Here is a 25,654-nt window from a genome sequence, read left to right as displayed (position 1 = left end):
AATGATGCCAGTCACTAAATATTATTTAGTAAGGCGTTTATTTATATTGAATTTGTTAGGCATAAAAAGCCTTAAACACAACATAATCAGTCAACCGTCATTATTTGAATATAAATCAGTAACACCAAGCGTAATATTATGTCACATAAGGTTGCAGCAATGTTGAAGCTCATTTTCTGAATAACCAGCAGCTTAAAACAAGACAAAATAAACAGGGTGACAAAAACACACATTTCTTCTAAAGGAACCAGCGACTATTATGGATAAAGTACAGGTTGTCTTTGCCAATAAAATAAAATAAAATACAAAAAAATAAAAAGTAAAATAAACAAAAGGCTAATGCTATGAAAATGACATGCCCATGTGAATTCACAGGCCCACTGCTGATTTTTTTATTGTTTTTTTGTGATTTCAGCTTCATGCTTGGGTACGTGACATGCACATACGTGTCACCATTTAGTAGTCTCTCCCTTCCTTACATAGACACGCAGACCCCCCCTTTGTCTTTCCCAATGTTCTCTGGTTTGTGAAGTGCTCTGACCAAGCACTCTCCTTAATTGTATTTCCCCGCCCATTGATTACTTTAATGGTGGTCGATGCTACACAGTAGGCCTCTGCGTGTGTGTCTGCACCACATCAAGGTCATTCAAGTCTCCAGGGAGGCAAAATGGAAGACATACATTCACCTTGTTTTTGTCTGGAGAGCGATATGCTCGGCCTTACAAAATCAGAAGACTGACTGTGCATTGCCATACCAGTTTACATTCATTACTGCTTGGTTGTTTTCTCCATCTTATGCCAACCAAATTGTATAATTTACGACCAAATTTTCGTAGTTTTTTGCTTTGGATGTTCCTGTAATAGTTCAGCTTCTCCATATTACATACAGCGATCATTAAACTGTCATCTCGCGTCTCTTTAGACCATCTTTTTTTCTGTCTGTAATTACTTTGAGAAATTTTAATAGGCATGAAAATGTACTGTGATGAGCTGTGACCATGGTGATACAGTCTTTTTTTATCTCCCCTTTGTGCAGCAGTGCAATATGTGCAGCTTAGTGAGAACGTGTTCAGATTCACCAAACGCTGTATCCTCATTAAACACTGTTTTTACTATTGCAAAAGTTACATTCCGAATCTTATTAATATTTTCATTCAGTTATTCATTTTTCAATATGAATGAAAGCTGAAAATTGAGCTGAAAATTTTACCACCCCACATATACGACAGTATATTTTGCTTTTTAGTGTGGTGTTATGCATTTAAACATTGTGATAGTTGAATTTGTCACAGGTTCATGGTTCCTAGTATATATTAATAGAAATTGCACATCTATTTCCAGCCATTCACACTTAAGTGCTTAACAATGAGAAACACTGTATTGTAACATTTGGGAAGATGTTTGTAATCTTACGAAATATGGAGTACAGTTGAGTTAAACGCCTTAGTTTAAGTCCAGTGCAACAGATCTTTTCTTCACCTGTTAATTCTTCTGTAGAAGAATCCGTCTACAACGTTTACATTTATTTTTCTTTACACATTCACATCACTTCACCCGTCCATTACAACACAAACATTGCCAAGAACTTCATTTTTCCATATTTGTTAAGGCAAATGCCACACTAAATATTGTCTCTTAATCACAATTTTTTTTTTGTTTTTCTTTTAGCCACACAACTAATCAAACCAACAACAAACAACAAATACTCTAATTTCTAAGTGTAGCATATCCAGTCAGCCTGTAACACAATTCCTGTTTTTGTCTTTCTTTCCATTATTTGAGTGCTAAATATGAACAAATATGAAAGTTATCCCTGTTGGGAACAATACAAAGAGAACAGAAAACAAATGAGATGTCATAGATTGTAATCATCTATAAAGTCTCTACTGTGTCTTTGTGATTATATTCATTTATCAGTATTCTGTTTCCTTCTTCATCTTAATATAATTTCTTTCACAGCCCTGTGGAGCTATGAGACTCTATTCACTTTGGGCTTTCTTTAGGTGGTCTGTATCCACCCTGACCAGGTCAGAGTCTTCAGTCACCTCCAACAGAGTATCCATTTCAGGGCTGTCTACACTGACAAGCTCCCCTTCCTCCACCTCCACGTGCACACCCATCCCGTTCTCCTCTCCCCCTGGCTGAACCTCGGCCTCGCTCACTTCTACCATCTCCGTGTTCTGCACCACCTCCTCCTCCCCTTCCCGGATCTTCTTAACATGGAAGGTAAAAGGGGGAACGCGGTACACGGAGGTCTTGGAACGAGCATACATCTTGTGGTCAGGGGTGAGTGACTTCTTCATCTTCTCTTTGGAACTCTTTATCTTTGCCCTGCGCTCCTGGTTGGGGGTCATGCGGGTCCCGAGCTTGCCCATCTTCTTCTCAAGACTGTGCTTGGTTTTCTCCAGGTTGTCACGGGTTCTCTGCTTGGTCTTCTCCAAGTTTTCCTTGGTTTTTAGTTTGGTCTTCTCAATTTTCTCTTTGGAGAAGGCTTTCTTTATGTTATCGACTTGCTCTTTTGTGGTGCGTTGGAGGCGCTTTGTACGAGTCTCTATGAGCTCCTCTTCAATCACCACCTCTTCATCTGAATTAAGATTGTCTGGGAGTCCCTCCTGTCCCTCTTCAGGGATTTGCTCAAGGCCCTCCGCTGTTTTACTTTCTACCGCCTCTGCTGTCTTGGATTTGGATGCCTTTGGTGGCTTCACTTGGTCCTAAGGGACAAAATAGAAAAGAAAGAAAGAGGGAAGAGCATTAAGCCACTGTAGCAGAGTGAGCGAGACTGAGTTAAACACGCTTTACAACAATTTTTACAAACATTTCAATGGACGTGATGTTTCATTAATTGCATTATATGAATAATATAAAAATAGCATATGTTTCAATATGTTTTCAAATGTACCACCTATACAAAATTAAGATAATGGGCTTTGGGTGTGCAACGGAATTGCAAATTTCAGCCTGAAACTCTGCAGAGTCATGCGTCATCAAGTAGTCAGTGTAAACATGTCATTGTGTGCAGCTGGTGCGGAGTGCCATCTAGTGGTGTCACTTATATGCTGAAAATTGCACAAACAAAATGGTTTTAAATTTTTAGTTATGAAAGATAAAAGAATGTAGCCAGGCATATTTATAGTTATTATATGGCATGTCTTTAAAACACTAGTAAAACTTGAAAGGAATTCTATATTATCTGTAACTTTAGTCATAATGAAACTGAAGCTCACAATTTGTTCATCTAACCACAGGTTTATTTCCTGCCACTTACATATCATTTCTGTATAAAAGTCTGAAGACCTAATCTTCAGTTAAATCTCTCAGTAGACAATTTCAACTTGTGTTTGGTCGGCAAAAGTGTTGATAATAAAATGCAGAATAAAGACTGGTGGTTAAATTTCACTGGAAATACTTAGTGGTTAGAATAGTTTCGGTTTAGCACATAATGCAAAGTGCAGCAGTTTCAGAGATGACCAGAAATTGCTGCATACGTAAGCCCAGAAGCAGGACCATAGTATTTGTTCTATGCAAAGCTAGACAGGAAGGTATCACCCTGTCAAACCACTTGGATGTGCATCTATTTGAATACCCTCCTACAAGTTACAAAAAAACAAAAATAAAACCTTAAATCAAAGCACTTAAATTTTTTATTTTACATCTGTCAACAAAGTAAAGCACATTTCCATGTTGTTTGGCAGGACAGTGTCATTCCAGATATCCACAAAGGGAGGAGCAGTACTATGATAGAAATGTGATTCCCCCAACTGTCAGTTACTGATAGAGGGATCAGTCGACCCACCCTGCTGAACCACACCTCAGTGCACCATCACTATAGTCACTGACTTTGTAGATACACATGAAAAAAATCTGTAATTCATGAGACCAACCTAGATATTTAGGAATATTTAGGATGTTCACAGTCTGACATCTAGGTTCAAATAACAATGAGTGTTTACATCTGAAGTTAATTTAAGAGGCATCTATTTTGTCTAATATCAGTCCGCTAAAGAGCCACAATCAGACAAATAATTATCCTGCAGAACACGGACTCAGATGAAACAGACACAGCGCTGCTCGCATGTAGCAAAGGTTTGTTTATCATCTCCACTATGAGGGACGACACATCTTTATTTGAAAATTGTAAAAAGAAACGTTTCAATAAGGTGGGAATAATTTGTCAGCCACTGTCATTATAAGCTGCTATAATTACAATGCATACACTAAAATACGAATACTGCCTAGGCAGTAGTCGCCCTTTTACGCTTTAAATGACAATTTAGGTAACTTGATGGTGGCGTAAATAGCATTTCAGTCATTTCACAGCAAGAATACTCATTCTTTCTTGCTTTTTGCATGTTCTCCCTGTACCTGTGTGGGTTTCCTAAGTTAACTTGTGATTCTAAACTGACTGCTGATGTGATGTAGATAAAGTGCTTGAAGTACATAGGACAAATGCTGCATAAATGTGACATCTAAAGTACATTGAGGGGTCAGTAAGACTTTAAAAGCTGAAGTACACTGCATCTGCATTAGCTACCAGCATAAACCACCATTCTGAAATAACACTTTTTTTCTTGTGTGGCCCTAAATTGTGTTTTGGTTCCTTTACTTGTCACATGGTCATCAAAATTTTAAGAATCCTTGCTCTAAGTTGGCTTAAGGTTTGAAAGTTATAGTTTTTTGATAATTAATAGTTTCCTACTGTAATATAACAACTGTAATATCACTAGTATAACACTAAATATTAAGTGACCTGTATTATCAGCTCTTATTCCTAACTTCTAAAAGACAAACACCTGTCAGATCACATCAGTAGCACATATCTCTGCACCATTCAAATACTGCCACGCGATCCTATCATAAAATGGACATTGCAACCATATTCAGCACTGTATATAGTATAGACCTGCTCGACCCACTCTGTGTGGGTTTATTTTAGGCTGGCCTTTCCCGCTCTCTGGATTCCATGTACTGTTCTCTGGCTACTGCACCACTAAGACGCTCCCTCCCTTCCCCTCCCACACAGCAACAGATAAATACAGCGCTCTATCACCATAGCAACCACCCCCTCATGCTGTCTCTGGTGGGTAGTTTAGCTGGACAAACAGCTGACATGTCTACAACAATATATTGGCACATGCTCGGCAGTTGCTGATTGCATATTCCTCTTAAACTAAAATATATACTGCAAATGTTTTGCAGGTTTGCTCAGTGAGCACAGTAGGGCTGAGTAATGTGATGATAATTAAATATATTTTTGAACGCATAAGCACATAATACTGCAACAGATTCCCATTTGTTGTTGTAAAATGTGACCTCATATATAAGACAACTTCTATATACACACTTCAAGATAGCCACACACAGAATTAAATGTGCTCATTTAATTAAATTCATCTAATTTATTTAGGTGACCTTAGAAAGTATACACCAGCTCCTCCTCCCCTTCTCAGATTTTCCTGCAGAACTTTTATGTGCAAATATATACATTATATTATTAGTGTCTTGTGCTTTTAACACAAAGAAAAGGCATGAAAATGGCGTAACTGAGAGCAAGTATGAGTAATGTAAGCCGACAGAAACAGAGACACTGTTATTCACAGTTTTTCCCATGAAGCTATACTGAGCGCTTGAAAAGTAAGTGTGGAGCCAATGGAAAACAGCAGTGCCTGGCAGGAAATAGGTGAAATCATACATAACATGGTGAAAGAGGCTGATTGTTATACTGCACCTCACTAGAGCTATGTAAAGCAAATCAAATCATTGGCCGAAATACTTTTGTGAGAAAAATGACAAACATTTTACTTAAAACTGATGAAGAAAACAAGTATGTTACACAAAGAGACGGGCTGGCTCCTTCAGTATTTTCTATTCTCTTTTATTCATTTTTGTCTCGTTCTGTCCTAAATATTTACTGTAAAAGCTGCTGTTTTTAAACTAGAAAGTGTGTCTCGACCACTTACATTTTGGCCAACACTGCAATCCATGATTGTCTGTTTTAAGATCCTAAACATAAATATATGACAAACAAAGAAAAAAAACCTTTATATGGATGCCTCTTTTTTGCGATATAGCCTATAGGTCTAGTTGCAACATATTAGAGTGTAGAGATCAACATTTCAGTATTTAAGGCTACTCCTCAAACCTAGTCTACGACTTAAACACATACTATATACAAATCTATTTGTCACAAGCTTACGTGAGCTCTAAGTATAACTCTGTTAGAAATTATAATGATGAATATGAGTACTGCGTCGCACTTCACATTTATAAAATCTTCAATTAGCCTTTCTAGGCTCATGGGAAAGTTTCACTGTTTACATTCTGAAAACCTGATACAGCCCACTCTATGGAAACTGTGATAAACCCTGTCTGGGTTTAAGAGCGAGATTACAAGTTGAGAGATTAACACTGATTTACATAAAAAGCGAATCACTCAACACGAAACACTCCACTGCGGCAAAGTTTTGTACAGGGCTTTGAGTGATTTCCTTAACAGTTGCAGCATTGCCGTTTGTCTCTTCCTGTGTGCACGCCCCTTAAGAGCTTGAGGACAAATATAGTAATTCCATTTGCGTCCCTGTGTTACCTTCCTTACTCCTTCCACTTAATCGCTGTGGAAAAGTGAGCACTGTAGTTCTGTGTGCGTTTGCTAACAAGCTCCAGGGGAAAAGTGACGGAGTAAGTGTGCTCTACTCAACGAATGGCGTGAATCCTAGAAAAAGAAAAAGGTGGAAAACAGCTAAATCAATTATGGAAAAACAGTTGAAACAGTGAAGCAGGAAAAGATTAAAACACTGAGAATCATTAAACCCTCTGGCTTTGAGGAAATTGGTTTTTAATGAAAAATTCTAATTAAGGTTAAAAACCTGCCTGAAATATAATTTAATTAAAACTGTTTACCTGACAACAGCAGCACCTTTTAATTGTCAGAGGCTTAATGTTACTAGTCTGACTCATACACTCTGTTACCAAGGACAACAGAGGAAACAGTGTCCTCAATTAGCACTATACTGAGACAACAGACGTTCTGACGAAAGCCGCTGGCCTGTCGCTGTCTCTCTATCTGCTAATAGACCCTTACTAACCCACTGTGTTTAACACTCTTGCATACTTATTGTGTCGCTGACAAGATTTTAGCATCATTTTGTCAAGCCAAGATTATTAAAAGTCAGAAGTGTTGCACATGCACAACACAGTGACTGTGTTCTCTGCTCAGCACGTGTCTAGAAGGTGGTTGCGCAGCTTTCAGTTTGTGGTATGTGTAATCATAATCTAAAGGCAGTGTTGGGGAGTAACGGAATACATGTACCGCCGTTACGTATTTAAAATACAAAATATGAGTAACTGTATTCCGTTACAGTTACCGTTTAAAAAGGTGGTATTTAGAATACAGTTACTTTGTTGAAATAAATGGATTACACGGCGGTACTTCCCTGTTTCATATTGTCGCGTCAGGACTGTTTGGATTTTGTTTGACAGCTACGTTCTGTTGTTCCGGGTGGCAGCGTTACGGTTGCCATGGTAACACGGTGACGCTCTCTCTCTGCGTGTTTCCTGGGTGAGAGAGGCCTTTTTGTTGTTGTTGTGCTAAGCTAATAGGCAGAATGCTACTGGTATAGCTCTAAAGAATGTAGCATCATAGGCAGTGTAGTCCGTGCTGCAGGGAGAATGGACTGCCATACACGTTATGTGTCTGTGAGCGAGGGAGGGAGAAAAAGGAAAAGTACGAGCTGTCATCGAGCAAAAACGGGAGCTGGAAGCATGTAAATATAATAATAACCACTGCAGCCAAGAAGAGTGCCTGACGAGCCCAGTTGTAAGTAAGCTATTAAGACTCAACTGTACACCGTGTTCGTGTTTTCCTCCAAAAACAATCAGTTCCGTTGGAGCAGCTTTTCAACGCCTCTCTCTGTCTCTCGCTAGCAAAGTTGACCCAGACAACAAAGTAAAGCTAGTTTTCGGCTATGAGCCCGACACAGAACCCACGTATTAGCCAGAGGTCCCTTTACTACGGTTCGGAGCCGCGGACCTTCAGTAACAGTAATAAATCACAGGAATAGTACATTCATGTAGTTGTAAACAGCATGATAATATATTAAGTAATCCAAAGTATTCAGAATACGTTACTCTCATTGAGTAACGTAACGGAATACGTTACAGAATACATTTTGGGGCATGTATTCTGTATTCTGTAATGGAATACATTTTAAAAGTAACCTTCCCAACACTGTCTAAAGGTGTTTGTGGCTTTGTTCTGCTTTGATTAACTGCAAACATTTGGGTTTTTTTTAATTCCCTACTTACACCTATGATAAATGTCAGATTTAAAAAACCAACGCAGTTCATTAATAACTGATGCTGCCTTTGGAAACGTAGCAAGCCGGACTATTGTTAGATAATCAACCCATGCCAATACAACAGACAACCCTGATCCACCTACTCAAGTGAAAAACAGACACACACCAATCCTTTTGAGGCAGTGTGATGAAAGGCCTCTCCAGTGAGTCACAGTAGCAGCTGTCTGATCCTTAGCAGTCCTTGCAGCTGTGCACTTAGCTTTCACAATGAGTGATCTCATTGACCCGCTTGCCCCCCCCCCCGAGACCTGAAAAAGGCTAAATGAAAGATTGACAAGAAGCAGAGTAGGAGGTTTGTGTGTTAGAGCGTTGCAATGGCGTGAATCACGATGCTTTGATCCCCAACGAGTGTGTGGAGGTTAAAATAAGGACGTTAATGTACTCTGGTCATTGAGGCCTCCCACGCTCTCCCAAATAAGGCTCAAGCAATGCACAGATGACTAAATTAGCTGCGTTCTACTTCAGGCAGTTTGGGGTTTGTGACTAAGAATACAATGTTTCATGAAGCTCCCCTATTCCTTTTAAACAACTTGCCCTGACGGCATCTTGTTAAAGTGTCCTGTGGGTTATGGGGAAAAAAACAGCCACTTCAGCTCTGTCTATAGTCACATTGAATGCAAAAAAGAGGACTTCTTTATACTACGCAGTCAATACGGCAATGCCATGTTATATTTTATACCACAGGAAGGGAGTTTCTTGTTTTTTTCTCTTGCAGTAATTTGTTATTTCATAAATGGGGAAGCCCTTTTCCCCAGCCCAGCCTTCCCACATCCATTACCGTGAAACCACTGGAATCCCAGCTGGGTTAGTTTCATGCAAAGATGGAAAGTTTACTTTTCCATTTACGTCCCTGTCCGAGCTAAAAGCCAGAGTGCTGGAAACGTATTATATAACATGGTATTATATCTACATCCAAGGTAAGAATAGGATGTAGTTTTAGAAATGATCAAATCTCACATTTTAAAATGTTCAGTGTGTGTATGCATGCATTTGCATAATCTACTATGAACATGTCTTCTTTAAGGGACAGTGTTATTATTGTAACCTTGTTCTTTTCTGCAAAAAAAATGCCAATTACTGCTTTATAATATTATGTAATGTTATAATCAAGTAAGTGCATTTTACTCATGTTAATGCAACACTCAACCAAATCAGTAACTGACTCTAGTATTAATTCAGAGCAAATTCATGATGATTGTCAAGCTCTTTAAGATTGTGCAGCTTCCCCGCTTGAAAGGGATTGACGCATCTACCACAGGTGTTTAACTGGATTTCACTCAATGACCAGGCAGATCTTTTGTTTTCCTTTTTCTTTAATCTTCTTTTTCGGCCATAGTCAGCCATAGGTGAAAAACCTTTAAATACAAACCAAAACCCAAATTACCAATTATGTTTGTTATCACACATCTGCAAGTATTGTAAACAATCCCAAACACATTTTCTTTTTTAAACACATCAATGCAGTGCGTAAGCTTTGTAGTACAATATTTACTTGAGTATTTTTAAATGATCAAATTATGTAATTCACTAACAATTGTACATACACCTTGAGAAATACTGCTTTCTATTAAAGTGCTAAATTAAATGATCAATCTGCATTAGAACTTAAGCAGTACAATAGTTTTTATAACCAGCTTCTCTTAACCATATGCAAGCATTAACAGTCTTCCATATGCAGACCAACAATAAACAATGGTGCCGCTCGTAAACAGGCGACCAACTGACGGCACAGTGCTAATGCTACGTAAGCTAGCGGCAGCCGCGATTCTTTAGCAACTCGCTTCAAAGTCTTTTAACATAGTCAGCAACCATTTCCTTACCGGCTGCCTCCCTGGCTTTGTAGATACTTCAGTTCCACACAATATTTATGTTGACGACAACTTATTCAAAGAATTATGCTGGGCTTTTCCCGTAAGTGGCAACTTCCTGTTGCTCCCCCGTTCGCCTTCTTTTTCCTTCCCGACAGAAACCCAGACACAAGATTAGTTCCGCCCTCCAGTCTGTCACTTTTACTTTTTTGCCTCAGGGCTCTCCACCTCCTACTCGGTTTGACTTGACACCTCCCACTCGATCTTCCCTTGGAACACAGGAGATCGCCAAGTTCACAAGCAAACCGCAGTTTAACTCATCCCATTGAAGCATGATGCTGACGGCTTGGTCCCATTTTGCTCCTCCACAGGTAACAGAACAACTAGACGTCTGACGTCTCTATGAAGGATGGTAGCTTGAGCCACCGGAGTCGCTCCCTTTGAACCAGAGGTTAAGTCCTCCACTCTCAAGGACTTAGCCACAGAACCGCTGTAACTGGAGCACACCCGGACATTGACGTCCCTCACAATACCCTTTTTGTCTGGATTAGTGCTGACGACTATGCCCATCTTGAAGTGTCCTCTCAGTGCATTCTGATCACTTAACCAGACGACATCTCCAACAGCGACATTTCTGTGTGCAGTGTGCCACTTGCTCCTTACAAACAAATTGGGGCCAGCAAGTTGGCTCCAGGACCTCCAAAACTTGCTCACTTCTGCCTGAATCGCTTGGAGTCTCTTATAGGGGTAAACGGAAAAGTCAAACATCTTGAAGTCCCCATTTTGAGATGCTCGACCAAGCAAAAGACTGTTGGGTGTGACGTAATGAATGCAACCTTCCCGACTCTGAACTCTGGCATCAATCGGGCGCTCATTTGCAAGGTTAGCTGCCACATGGAGAGCTGTCTGGAACTCACTGTAACTTAGCCCAGACTCCCTTCCAAGACTCTGGAGTGCTCTCTTCACAATGCGCACAGCAGCCTCAGCAGCTCCATTTCTATGTGGGGAATCAGCTGGATTAACTTTCCACATCCACTCTGTTTCATTCTTTGCCGCAGTCTCCTCCAAGACAAACTTGTTCTGACTTTCCAAGAATCCGTAAAGTTCCTTCAAGACAGACTTTGCTCCTATGAAATTAGTACCTGGGTCTGACCAGATCTTTCTTGGATGTCCTCTAATTGCTGTAAATCTCTGGTAAGCCATCAAGAAGCCTTCAGTCGACAAGGAGTTTACTAACTCCGTGTGAATCGCCCTGCTGGCCATACAACAGAATACAACCCCCCAAACCTTTATCATGACTCTTTTCTTGACGTCATCCTTCACTTGGTAGGGTCCAAAGAGATCTACTGTTGTGAACTCAAAAGGTAAAGCAGGTTGAGTTCTTTCCGGAGGTAAGTCGCCCATTATTTGCCGGCAACTCTGTGCTTTTGCTTTCCGGCAAACCACACAACCATCAACAACTTTTTGAGCAATCCTTCTCCCTCTTATGACCCACGCTTTCTTCCTCATTCTGAGCAGGGTCCCAGCAACTCCCTCATGACTCTCATTGTGGGCCTCCCGGGCTAACAGTGTAGACGTCCAAGCATCATAAGCCAAGATGGGAACACTAACCTGGTCTTTCTTAAAAGCTTGCACTCGGCCACCACAAACAAAGAGCCCAGAGCTTGGGTCTTTGTATACTACCAGTCTATCTGTAGTAGTGCTTGGGAAGACAGCGCTGTCTTGTGCTGCAAGGAAGATGTCTCTTAGGGCATCTTCACGTTCCTTCACCGAAATTACTCCTGCCAACGGGACTGCCTCCCACTTTGGGTCATTAGCAGCTGGATGTCCCCCAAGAAACTTTCTAGCTGCTCTCCAAGTCCAAGCAACTGATCTAACCAATCGAGTTAGGTCACTGAACCGCTTGACATCTAAAAGGTTCTTGATGACTGACCCCGCAGGTGGTCTTCGCTGCTCTCCCTGGGCCTCAGCCCGACTTTGCTTTTCTTCTTGCCCTCTTATCTCGGCCCTTGTCAAGGCAGCGACAAATGCCTTTCTTTGCAGCTTATTGACGTTTTCTTTGGCAGTGGCGGCTAACTCTTTAGCTGACCTAACTGGCCACTCGCTCACAGGCAAACTCAAGAACTTTGGACCATTTTGCCATTCTGAGTCTTCATCTAGATCTCTGGGACTAGCTCCTCTTGTGACTACATCCGCAATGTTCTGAGGGCCAGGGATCCACCACCAATCTTGAATCCTTGTGCTGCTCTGTATTTCTCCAATCCTATTTGCAAAAAAGGTCTGATACCCATAGCTCTCTCGCTGTATTGCCCCAATGACGGTTTGGCTGTCGACAAAGTGATACCACCTCTCAACCTGAATCCGGCTTTGCGCCTCAAAGTATTTCTTTAGGCGTGAGCCAAACACTGCCCCACACAGCTCTGCTTTGACAACATCCCCTTTGTGGTCCAATGGAGTTAACTTAGCTTTGGACTCCACCAACCTGATGATTGTGCCCTGATCTGAATTCCACCTTAAGTACAACACTGCCCCATAGGCTTGCTCACTTCCGTCGGAGAAAGTAATTGCCCAGGGTTCTTCGGTGAAGCATGGGGGAGTTAGCGCCCTTGCAAATGTGACTTTGCTGAGCTGGGAATACTCCTCAAAAAGCCTAATGGCGTCCTCCCTCAGGGCATCTGAGAGCGCCATGTCCCAAGTGTCCTTGACCAAGCAGCTTTCTACTTTTGTCTCTTGGAATGCTCTGCGAACTAAGATTGCTCCTTTTTGCTTTGCAGGAGTGACCAAACCGACTGGATCATACAACCCTGACACTTGACTGAGAAGCTCTCTTCGTGTCAGTGGGTTTGGCGTGTGGGTCTTAATCTGCTCCTGGACAAGGTCTTGGCCAACTCGCATCTTTTTCTTCCTCTTAGAGAAGTTGATTGCTACCATGACATGAAGCTTGTCTTCTTCCACTATATAACCCAGACCAAGAGCTTTGTTTTCTTCGTCACGCATTTGGTTTGGTAGAACTATGGTTTTCATTCTTGTCTTCTCACCCTTGTCATCGCGCTTCCTCCTCCCACTTTGACCAGATAAGACCCAAGGTTTCAGCTCAAATCCTCCAGCCTTTAGAATTCGCCCAATGTTCTCTGTAATGACTTCTAGTTGGTTCATGTCATTGTGAGAGGTAAGGATGTCATCGACATAGCTGTCTTGCTGGAGTACACGACGTTCCTCCTTGAGGTGGGAAAAGGTAGAAAGGCTGGCAGTTTCACGCATTGCCAGCTGTGCAATGCATCCTGCCGGTTTATCTCCAATATTCACCCTTGTGATGGCATATTCCTCCAGCTCGTCATCCTCAGAGTCCCGCCAGAGGAATCTATGCAGGTGCATCTCTTTGTCTTCCAACCAAACTGAATTGTACATCTTTTTTATGTCACCAAGGGCTCCGTACACTCCGCCCCTGAATCTGAGGAGAACCGCTCGAATCTGGTTGAGGACATCTGGACCCTTTATTAGCAGATCGTTCAAGCTCACACCTCTAAACCTCTGGCTGCTATTCCACACAAGCCTCACTGGAGTTGTAACAGAGTGGGGATTCGGAGCAATGAGGTGACTCACGTACCACACTGGCCCATCCCAGTTACTGATCATGCCCTTGGACAACTTGACTGCGGCTCCACGCTCCACCATGTCATGCACCTGAGCGGCATAAGCAGCTTTCCATTCAGGCTCCTTGGCCAATGTCTTCTCCGTCCGGAGGAATGTGCTCTCAACTCCTTTTTTGTTATCTGGTAAGGATGCTGGATCTTCAGCCCAAGGGTATTTGGCATGCCAGTGTGGCTCGTCGCTGTGGCCATCACCCGTGACATAGGTGAGTCCTTCTCTTATTATTTCAAGCTCTCTTTCCTCAGCCAGTGTCATTTCTTTCCCACCTGGCTGGCAATTTCCGCAACGGCAACCCCCACACTTTGGCTCACATGCAGCACCAATGCTATCCCACTTCCACCACTCTAAGAATTCTCGACTGGCGGTTGAGGTGCTTGACCTCTGAATCTTAGCAGGAACATGCTTCCTTGTTGAAGACTGGTCTGAGGCCTCGCCAATGAGCTCCTCATACTTGACAGCTGCTGCTCTCATTGACCTGGCAAAGTGTGTCTTGGACATGTGGGCAGAGACAGTGAGCTCCTCGAAGAGCTCAGGGTGAGTTCCCCCAACCGTCTTTCCAAGTGGCCCATCCCATAACACAAGGTCACCGATGACTCTACTCCTCTGAGGCGCTAGCCGACCTTCTTTATGACTTATAAGCAGATGAATGTCTTTTGGTCTTACAAGATCGTTGAGTGGTATATCCGGAAAGAACCTTTGTAGCTGACTCGGTGTGACGTGTTTGTGGACTTCTGCTATGCTGTCGAGTCCATAGCAGACCAGTTGGTGTGACCTAAGGGTGCCTCTAGGCGTTCTGACTCGGATCTTTAAAAGATACCGCCTTGTTCTCACATGCGTTTTCATTTCCCCTACTCCATGAACAACCAGAGTGATTTCTTCACTTCTTAGGTTAAGACTGCTTGCAGCCCTGTGGGTTATATAGTTGGTGTCAGAAGCCAGGTCAATTAATGTCCCAATCTTTTGCCCAGCATTAGCTGTTACCTCAAGGAGCATCATGATTACTGGCAGCTCTCGAAACCCACCTTCAAATAGGAGACTTGGCTGCTCCTTGGTGGTGCTGCATGTCCTAGATGCAGTGTTTGAAAATGCATCCCTGCATTCTCTTGCCAGTTCAGGTGACAATTTTCTGAGGAACTCCTCCTGATCCTCCGTACATTTCCTGCTGACCTTTCCTCCCTCTGGATCAGATCTGTTTTGCCTCCCTGCTGCACTTCCCTTCCTCACCTCAGCATTAGGGCATAGGTAGTAGTGGTGCTCCGCAGCGTGTGCTTCTTTGCAGCCTGGGTTTTTGCACAGATAAGTGGGTTTGCAGTATGACCCATTGTCATGAACCTCGAGACAACTCCAGCATGCGCCTAGTTTCTTAATTGCAGCCTTCTTTTCTGCAAGCTTTAATGTTTTAAATTGCCTGCAGAAGTAGAGTTTCTTTTTATGCTTTCCATCACCGCAGACCACACACCCTTCATCACTACCTAATTTGGTGAGTTTGGTTCTGGAATGTTTCAGCTCCACTCTTTCTCGCTTACTTGGCTCTTCCTCTCTCAGATGATCAAGCTGTTCATATATGGTTTCTTGCTCTTTGAGGAATTCCAGAAGACTATCAAATCGTTTTTCTGGGGTGACCGTGTTTCTACTGTCTGCAACATAAATAAGCCACTCCTTTTTGAGTGCTTCTGGAAGTTTACTTTCGATTGACTTTGTCACCAATGGGTTTTTTATAGCCCCCGTGTCACCAAGGTCAACCAGGTCTTGAAGCGCCTTCTCCACAGCTTGAATTAATTCCACTATTTTTCTTGGCTGGTGGCTCTTAACAGCTGGCATTCTCTGTAACTCCTCCACTATTTCAATAGCAATTGATGTTTGATTGCCGAACCGATTCTCCAAAACACGAAAGATGTCATCTGCAGTGTTGTAAGTGGTGAGTCGAAGTTCTCTCGTTATTTTCTCATCCACACTATCAAGTAGCTGAAACTTTTTGACCTCTTTCGAACCAGATGGCTCCGCCTGCACCTGAAGAGCCTCCCATTCCTTCTTCCATCTGTGGAAGTCTCGTTTATTTCCAAGAAACTTAGGAAGTGCTGTTGGTTTCAGCTTGATGATTGGCATGGGGCAGCCGGAGGTAGTTGGCAATGATAACAGGTGATCAGCATCCTCCTTTATTCTCATCTCCAGAAAGTCAGCTTTTCTGGAAACCAGCCTGGGGACGCAGAGTTCCAGCTTCTGTATATTGCTTTGAAGATCTCTCCGAACACCTGATGGGATCCAATGCTTCCACTTGCAATACCTTTCCTTTGCCACTCCCACCAGTTCTTTCAGGTGGCCAAGAACGAAATCATACACTTCATAATTACCGTCAGGCGTAATGGCAGCAACATGTTCACACTCAGCCTCTGCTGCCTGTAGTGCTGTGGACAATTCTGCACTTCCAAAGTTGGCCCAGAGAGCCTCTCTGACTAGGGTTTTTATTTTCTTCAGTTTTAACTCACATTCACTTGCAGTCTTTGCTAAGTCGACTTTCTGCTGTTCTGTCAGCACGACTGCTTCACTTGTGTCAAACTTTGCCTCTAGCTCTGTAATGAAACCGGCCTCTAGATCATCATTGGCCTCCATGACTTTCTCTGCTTCCATTGACAGTCTATTGAAACTATCTTTGAGTTCTTCTTCAGTCATATCCTCATACGTCCTCGTAATGCTATTAACCAGACGAGAGAATGATCTCTTGGCTGTTGTCCTCACTCCTTTGAGTTGTTCAACTGACTTCCCAGCAGCTTGGTCTGCCATTTTTGCGTGCTCAGGCTTGAACTGGGGTTTATTCATTAACGGGAATGGCACATGCAACTTGAGGGATTCTCCGAATTTTCTCTTTACACTAATTATTCCCTTTTCCCAGGACTCCAGGTCATTGCTCCCAGATTTTGATTTCCCGGTTTTTCACTGTCAAGCTCTTTAAGATTGTGCAGCTTCCCCGCTTGAAAGGGATTGACGCATCTACCACAGGTGTTTAACTGGATTTCACTCAATGACCAGGCAGATCTTTTGTTTTCCTTTTTCTTTAATCTTCTTTTTCGGCCATAGTCAGCCATAGGTGAAAAACCTTTAAATACAAACCAAAACCCAAATTACCAATTATGTTTGTTATCACACATCTGCAAGTATTGTAAACAATCCCAAACACATTTTCTTTTTTAAACACATCAATGCAGTGCGTAAGCTTTGTAGTACAATATTTACTTGAGTATTTTTAAATGATCAAATTATGTAATTCACTAACAATTGTACATACACCTTGAGAAATACTGCTTTCTATTAAAGTGCTAAATTAAATGATCAATCTGCATTAGAACTTAAGCAGTACAATAGTTTTTATAACCAGCTTCTCTTAACCATATGCAAGCATTAACAGTCTTCCATATGCAGACCAACAATAAACAATGGTGCCGCTCGTAAACAGGCGACCAACTGACGGCACAGTGCTAATGCTACGTAAGCTAGCGGCAGCCGCGATTCTTTAGCAACTCGCTTCAAAGTCTTTTAACATAGTCAGCAACCATTTCCTTACCGGCTGCCTCCCTGGCTTTGTAGATACTTCAGTTCCACACAATATTTATGTTGACGACAACTTATTCAAAGAATTATGCTGGGCTTTTCCCGTAAGTGGCAACTTCCTGTTGCTCCCCCGTTCGCCTTCTTTTTCCTTCCCGACAGAAACCCAGACACAAGATTAGTTCCGCCCTCCAGTCTGTCACTTTTACTTTTTTGCCTCAGGGCTCTCCACCTCCTACTCGGTTTGACTTGACAATGATGGTGACATATTAAAAATGGGATTGCAGTCAATTCAGTAACTCATCAATGTTATTGTACACTTAGTCTTAATTATGTACTTATATGTGAGCTTACAAGCACATTTCACCTTCAAAGTTCGCCTCTTACATTGTTAACATAATTGTTTCCATTACTGTTTCCATTATTTATAGATTAATCATCCAAAACATCCATGTGCATGCAAAATCTAATGCCAAGGGTACACAAAACCCACGGTGTCCTGGCACACGCTGAGTGACAGCCTATAATTCACATGCCAGTGACAAGAAGAGCAAGCCGTCACAGCAGCAGCGAAACATACCACTGGGAAACCTGACTGTAGCACTTTAGACTGTCGGCTTGCACAGTCCAGATCTTACTTTCACATGCACTCATGTTAAGAATAACATTTGGTCATATTAATAGTAAACATATCTATATGTCTTTAACAGACACCTATATATGCAAGGAGTCGTGAAGTGTCCACTTACAGTAAAGATGTGTGAACGATATTCAACAGGAAAGCTTTCGATTGAACAAATCTCATATACAATTGAGAGCATATACACAATTACAAGAAATACAAAGAGAAACATCCACATTTGCCATTTGTAATTCAATTTATCAATCAAATGGTACTCCACATTGTTAAACTCACACCCACTCAATGAAATAGGACACTATGGCATTTCGTGGCATTGCTACTGGTGTATTTATAGCAACAGGCAACATAACAGTTTCCTTAAATATACCAAGTCATATCATTTGGCCAACTTTATTTTTTTTTTTTTGGCTGTGCTCTTGTAGATGAAGGGTGTGCCTAGTGCCTACAAATCTTGGAATAAACAGCCCAGAGAGTATCAGAAGCTTCCACCAAGTTGTGATGTGGTATGAGGACACATGTCTGTTAGCTGGCCAAGAAGCTGGATGACAACTACAAATGACAAAATTGAGGGGTGGCCCGATCAGTGCCCCAGCTGGTAAATCATGTCTGCTGCTGTGGGATGGGGATGCTTGGCGAGATGGGAAGGCAGCTGTGGCTTGAATTCAGGACACATGAAATATGGTTATTTTAAAATACGCACCACAGAATGATCTCTTGCACAGCAAGGCAAACAGCTCACACGAAAACATTAGATATAAAGATAATGCTGATACATATGCACACTGATGTCGCAGGTAATGGTGAGGGTTTTTTGGTTTTCATGCGTAACACAACACTAGCCCCATGTCCTTTAAACAACATCTCTATGCACTATGTCATAATCTCCCTAGCGCACTACATCCTGTCGATCACATATTCTCTGTAAGTGCTGTGTAAGACTGAGCTGACACAGCGGCTAACTTAAGCAATCACAGGCAAAATTATCAGCCACATTTAATATATTAATTACTAATTATATATACACATGTACACTGTTTTCACATGTTGAAGTAGCAAGGGGTCCTCTTTCTGCTGTATAAACTGTATACTTTAGCGTGAGAAGCACAGGGAGGGATAGAGTAACACTCTCAGCAAATCCAACCTCAGCTTCTGGTGAAACCACACCGTGTTGTACACTTGATCTGAAAAAGTAGATCAGAGAGGAAATGTCCTGTATGCTTGTTTGTCAAATCCATTCAATTATCCTACCCAACCTCTGGTCCTTAGCCAGTCTTAACTGTTCTAAATAACTGTCTCTTTCAACATAATCTTGTATATTTATGTAGTTTCCTGCAAAATAAACCAAAGCAAAGAAAACAGAAAGACAACCCGAACAATAGCAGAGGACGCCAACTGATACACAGATGACAAAGCAGTATTTTTGCCGCAAAAGGATAATGGCTTAGGACGCTCAAAAATAAAAAGGAGTTCCAAACAGAATGAAAAAGGGCTACTGTTACTTATTGGGTTGAGCTAAGTTGTTCCCTGTTGTCAACGAAATATGTGAGAGAAGGAAAGAGAGAGCGATTAGAGGAGTACATCCAAATTTGGGAAAGAAAAGCCTAAACCAAGAGCATTCTGACTCCATGAAGTCACAAAAGCAAAACTACAAACATGAGCATTTTGAATACTGTATCCACACAGAGTTCATCTTTGTAGCTAAGTTGTAACACTTAAACGTCGAGTCGGCAGGATATTTCAGGGTAGAGGAGTACAGAAAGACAAACAGAAGAGAGGCTGAGAGGAGTGAATGACGTTTAAATGTGGATTAGAAGTCTAAGTGGGAGTAAAAAGGGCGTTGATGGGGAGTGATAAGGGAGAGAAACTGAGGAGGGAGGAGAACAAGTGAGTATGCTGGCAGGAGGGGCAGAGAGATGCCAGCAGGATGAATCACAACACTAACTTTGTGCTGCCGGTTGAGTGCTTTTTGGTAGAGTTTGTTGCTATTGCCTGCAAGAGTCTGCTAAGTACTTCACAACAACCCTGTATTTAATGAGCCTGAGACCCACTTTCTACCTAGAAACAAAGATTTATTGAGATGAAAGAGCAAAAGAGCTTTGGTTGAATCGCTATGTTTGGAGTAAATTGAACTGGGTTATTAAACGGTCTGGGCACGGTGAAAAGCTATAAGAGAAAAGTAGGCTTATGCTGGTTGTGAGGCTTGTTGGCTGCGATTTGAGCTCTGGAAGGTCTGTGGGGCTAGTGTGGAATAAGCAGCCTGTAACCGAGAAGCTTACATCTCCCTGATAGAGTTGACCACATGGATATCACTGTCCTTGAGCTGCAGCCAAACACACCCTAATTCCAGACACACAGCAGTACTGTCTCACACTCTGACCGACATACCCATATCATATTGCATAAACTAGATTAATCCACATAATTACATAGATAATGAGCATTACAAAACACAGAGAGATCTGATTGGTTGAATTATAGCAATTTAAAATGCATGGTTACTTTTCACATTTAAAGTAAAACTTTGCAAAATGTTGCATACCTACTAGTACATGTCATTTTTTCCTGGGTCAATCTTTGGGAGTGACCATGCACATATGCATGGTCGGTCCATTCCATTAACATTAAACTGTATTTACTTGATAGATGCCAGAGCACTCGTTAAAAATGATTGGTTTGCTGTGCATGTAGATATGCAAATTATTCTTTTCCCTCAAATGACACTAAATCCACTGAAGTTGAAACAGCAGGACCCCGTCTTTGATACTAGTCCTCTAGTATTGCCTAGGCAGACCATATGGGACACAGCGTAGGGCTAAGTCAGTGGTAGGACCTTTTAAGGGTTTTGAAAAGCAACTGTTTAAGCCAGGAGTGGGCAATTTCCCAAGGGGCCCAAACTTAGTAGAACTAAGTTCAGTTTAAGTTTTCATGTGGTCCCTTGGTAAAATAAACTACACACCCTTGACTAAGCTAACTAAAGGCCTACAAAACTGACATAGCTGTGCCTGCTCTGTTTGGTTATGACCAATCTTTTATAATTGTCATGGAGCTGGGAAAAAAGCAGGAAGCTAAAAAAGCTCTACTTTTATTTTTGTTAGTAATCATGCTTAGGAAAGGCTAATTTCTTTTTGTGTTTCAAAAAGTACAACTTCATCATTACTTAAAAATTAAGAATATTTACAGCTCTAACATTACAGCTACTATAAAGCTTTAATTAAGAAGCTGCAGTCTAGATTTATCAAATTATCTCTTGGCTCTGGGTTTATTTCCTCTGACAGCTACTGCAATCAGCAAACAAAAAACAAAAAACAGGAAGTGTGCCTTGGTTGGATGCACTAAAATAGTCAATAGTCATGCCCGCTGCATGAGATTAATGGGGATGAGGAAATAAACCTGGGCTCACAGTTGCTCCTCTTGACATGACATGCGACCCACAAATGGCAGCAATACCGAACGCAACAGTCAGAAAGGGTGTTAAAGACAGAGGCTCATTGAAAATACTGGTCACCTGAAGCCTACAGATTAACCTTGTGCTGAGAGAAAAGGAAGACCCTCACAGACATGGATCTAAAACAACCCCAGAATTGTGCATAAGTTGTCCATGGGATATAGTTTAAATTGTAAACTAAAAAAAGAAAGTGCTGTCTTTTAGAGCAATTTAGATTAGAGCAATTCTGGAGTTAATGAGGACTTTTTGTGATTTATCTGCTCAGGTGTGACTCCAGTGAGTCTGATATTTCATTGTCACAAGAAACTTCATCAACAAAAATATATTTAGGCCTAAATACTTTATTATTCTATTTATTATTAAATATTTGTGATATGCAATATTGTAACTTTGGGCACGGTATCATGCACAAGGATACTTGGGCATGCAGACTTGAGCAGCCAGAGATCAAACCACCAACCTTTTAATTAGTAGATGACCAGCTCTACTTCCTTAACGACAGCCAACCCAAGCAGGAAGCACTGAGCTCTTTAATCAAGTAAAGAGCTGAATGCTTCCCCACCCCTCTGGTTTCACCGTCACGCCCTTCTGTTACCAGGGTATCCTGAAAGCTATCGCCTTTGCAGGTTTAATTTTAAAGCATCCCTGTCAAAGCCTTTTGGGCCAAGAAATCCTAGACTATGTGGCTATTCGCATAACGAACAGCAAAAACAGACACAAGAAAAATAACCTGTAGTTAATGCAAGTAAGTGAAGTACAAAATCCTACACTGAAACAGTTTCATTTATCTCATTCACGTTCTACCTTCACTGACAGTGTCGGTGAAAGCCAACATTAGCGAGGATATTGGCCCAGACGCACACACACCAACACTTACACACACTCACCCGCTGGTACACTACCTGACACATATTTCCACAGATACCTAACTTAACCTCTACATAGTTTACAGTAATCCTTACCTTATCCTTAACCTAGTTCTAATCTTAAACTTTTCCCACTCTAACACATTAACACACACAGAGATGGTGGAAAGTGGTGAAACTTGACTGCGAGCCAGCTTTAAATTTGCACTGCTGCCAATATCTGTCAGTCAATTAAACTGGACACAGTGCAGCCATTCACTGGCAATAAATAGATTGCGTGAGCCCAAAACAGCTACTGCAACATGGGATCACCAGCTCCTACAACTGCTTTGAAAATATCACAACGATCAAGTGCAGCCAGCGATAAGTGCGTCACGGGTGAGAAAATAGCAAGAGGTGATTCACGCTTTGTCTGCAATCATAAGTAAACAAAAAAAAAAATACTTAAATCTGATTTGAAAAGTTTAGTAGCTTCTTGAAAGAAAACTGCACATTTACAAACACATTTAAATAAAGAACCTGCAACATAGACAACCAAATTTACACACTGGCTTTCAGTACAACATGTAGTGTCAAAAACAGCAGGAGGCACCTGCTTTGCAGTGTAATTTAAAGGTTTAGGATCTATGATTGGATTTCTGCAAGATGCCAGTAGTGTAACCTGCTCCCACAGTGGACATCCCGGGAGGCTGATGTGAAAACTTTGTGCCTGCCAATATAGAGCCTGAAGTAAGCTCTACTCACGCGAGGCTTGCAACCCTCAGATTCACTATTACTAATGTTTTTTAAGCAGACGCTCTGGTGTTGTGTGCATAAAGTGACTGCTGCTGAATCAATTTTCTTATGCTGTCATGAGATTTATTCCAGCACAAGAGCACAAGAAAATGCCTTGCTAAAAAACAGCTGGTCAGTGTCACATGTCATATTTTCTGACACTTGCCACGTGAAATAAAACTGAGCCTGGCCCAGTGCTCACACTCAACCACTTATGTGGTCAAGTGTGAACTTGTACAGCGTGAATGCATGAATGTTAAGTGTGCGGCTCTTCTGGGAAATCTTCACAATAAAAACGACATCTTCATCTTACATGGGAGCAGCCTGCCAACTATGCGTCTGCTGGGCACTCAGGGGTGGGGCGTTGGTTCTGTCTCAAGTAGCCCTTCATGCCATATTTCATGGGCCTTATATTTTTATTTACACCCACTCATCTTTATATGGTTTCACTGGATAATCGCATGGAGTGGGAGAGGTCACTACCTGTCTTTATTTTCCATGGCAGCTACTGGTTTTCCCTTCACTTGTGGAAGGAAAAATGCACCTCTGACTACTCAACGGCTTCTAAGTAGTGGAAAGCAAAGCTGATGAATACTTGGTAAACATCACAGCCTGATTTAGGGTTTAGGAAAAAGTGATTCAGACATTTATGTCATGGAAACCACAGAGCGAGTCATCCTGCATCCCCCAAAAAACTGTTAGTCCGCTTTTCATTTTCCCAACAAGGGTCAACTCATGCTGCAGTGTGAGTCTCTCTCCCTCTGGTGAGATTAGGTCTAAAGGTAGTTCTGAGAGCCTTTCAAGTGAATTTCACACTTCTTCCCAACCTTTGTTTGTGATGTGGGAAATGCAACACATCTCTAACAAGTACATATTTATATTTATAAGAGCCAGATCTAATAGATTAATCATTTAATTTTCATTACTTTATGACCTACACACATAGATGCCATTTCACCTGATAGATGAGGACTTTGAAGTTGCGTCTCTTGAGCAGCTCAGACTCGTTGCTCTCCAGCTTCTTGATCTGGCCCGCCTGCTTCTCGAGGTTGCTGCGTACTGTCTTGACGTTGACGCTGACCTTGCGTACCTTCTCCAGCATTTTGTTGACAGTGTTGGCGGTGTCGATGTGATTCTTGGACAACTTAGACAGCTCCCCTTGGATGGTTGACACTGACTTCTCCATGCCTTCTTGCCGGGCCTCCAGCCCATTCTGGGTCTGCTGGATCTGGTCTACCACCCCGATAATCTTGTCGAGCAGAGACAGAATCATGACCCCATTTATCTGCGCTTCACTCTTCCCCCCCGAGCCAGTTGCCAGCACCGGATCGGTCGCCTCAGCTGGATCATCGTCATCTACTGCCGGCTCTGTGGCGGCACCCACCAGAGCGACCTCTTCATCATCGTAAGACACTTCTGCAAGGGCTCCATGCTCCTTCTTGACACCTGTATCAGCCATTGCTCTCAATTCCAAATACAAACTGCTTGCACGCTCACTACAGATAAAAATACCCTGGTGAAAAATAATCTAGAGGAGCCACGCTGCACTCAACTTAGTCCCTTATTCTCTTTCCTACCGCTCAGACAACTTTCTTTACCACTTGTTTCCCTCTTTGTAGTTTGCTTTACAGTTAAAATTCTCTTCACCCTCAGTCTTTCGTATTCAACTTTCTCTGTCTCTCTCTGCCTCTGCTCCGGGATGCCAGCCAGCCAAGGGGAGTAGGGCCTCTCACAGCTCAAGCATGTGTACCCTGAGTCAAATGCCTCTGCTCCCTGTGAAAGCACCCAGTCACAGATTTCCCTTCTCACACCCAGCCTCCACCCATAGCTCCCCCTGCTGCTGCGGCTCCACCCTATTCTGTCCCCAAGTACAAGGCAGAACTTCCAGACTCCACCTCTTGCAGTGACATAAAAGTGCTCTCAGCGAAAAAGGAAAGGTGAGCGCCACTAGGTGTGATATCACAAAAAAAGAAACATCTGGTCAACACGGGGAAATGTGACACAGTTGAAAGAGTTTTAAATCACAGCTACACTGAACAGAGTAAGTAAGTAAAGCTTATATAGATTTTTTTCAAGAACAGAAGTGCTTCAAAAACAAAAGTGCAATTTAGGAAAAACTTAAGATACAACTATTTAAATGGTATAAACAGATAAAACTAAATGTAAACAAGCCTGCACACTCTCATTATTAACTTAGACTACTTCACTCCCAGTGAGTTCCATATATTGCAAGCCACAGTCTCATAAGCGGTCTCCTTTGTCCTTAGGGCAGACTTAGATATCCCCAACAAGCACTGATCAGCTGTTCTGAGAGATTGATGGCTCTTGTAGTTCACTAATAGAAAGCGGTATAAATTGAAACCTAAACTTTATAGGGAGCCAATGTAAGGAGGACAGAGAAGCCTCGAAATTCACATTCTCTCATAGTTTTGTTTGAGAATATATTAGGCCTGCACTGCACAACATTGAGTTTAATCCTTGAAAAAACTAGAGTTGTCCTAACGTTATTTAAGTAGTTACCATTGTGTCAACTGATCATTTGAAGACAGCATTATTAGAAACTGTATCAA

General features: G+C 41.9%; 2 protein-coding genes across 2 annotated transcripts; both read right to left on the bottom strand.

Annotated features, from left to right (window-relative positions):
* Window positions 1–19: 19 nt before the first annotated feature.
* Window positions 20–24,911, bottom strand: cavin1a (caveolae associated protein 1a). The gene is made up of 2 exons (XM_006798234.2): window positions 24,043–24,911; window positions 20–2,711 (listed from the first exon to the last, which is right to left on the bottom strand). Exons 1-2 carry the CDS (start codon window positions 24,541–24,543, stop codon window positions 1,980–1,982), a joined length of 1,233 nt encoding a protein of 410 aa, XP_006798297.1. The 5' UTR covers window positions 24,544–24,911; the 3' UTR covers window positions 20–1,979.
* Window positions 9,571–14,664, bottom strand: LOC148103003 (uncharacterized). Its single transcript, XM_087839953.1, has 2 exons — window positions 10,175–14,664; window positions 9,571–9,709 (listed from the first exon to the last, which is right to left on the bottom strand). Exon 1 carries the CDS (start codon window positions 14,654–14,656, stop codon window positions 10,475–10,477), a length of 4,182 nt encoding a protein of 1,393 aa, XP_087696079.1. The 5' UTR covers window positions 14,657–14,664; the 3' UTR covers window positions 9,571–9,709; window positions 10,175–10,474.
* Window positions 24,912–25,654: the final 743 nt, after the last annotated feature.

Source organism: Neolamprologus brichardi, chromosome 4, assembly GCF_056152115.1.
Source record: "Neolamprologus brichardi isolate AB-2024 chromosome 4, ASM5615211v1, whole genome shotgun sequence".
In the NCBI taxonomy this organism is placed as follows: domain Eukaryota; kingdom Metazoa; phylum Chordata; class Actinopteri; order Cichliformes; family Cichlidae; genus Neolamprologus; species Neolamprologus brichardi.
Note: the sequence above shows the minus strand (reverse complement) of the source record. Positions and strands in the feature narration are given on the sequence as shown.

Excerpts from the sequence above, each read along its gene's own strand:
- LOC148103003 (XM_087839953.1), bottom strand. The coding sequence starts at position 14,656 with ATGAAAACGCATGTGAGAACAAGGCGGTATCTTTTAAAGATCCGAGTC.
- cavin1a (XM_006798234.2), bottom strand. The coding sequence starts at position 24,543 with ATGGCTGATACAGGTGTCAAGAAGGAGCATGGAGCCCTTGCAGAAGTG. Across the intron at positions 2,712-24,042 it reads TCAAAGTCCTCATCTATCAG|GACCAAGTGAAGCCACCAAA; the intron begins GTGAAATGGCAT and ends TTTGTCCCTTAG.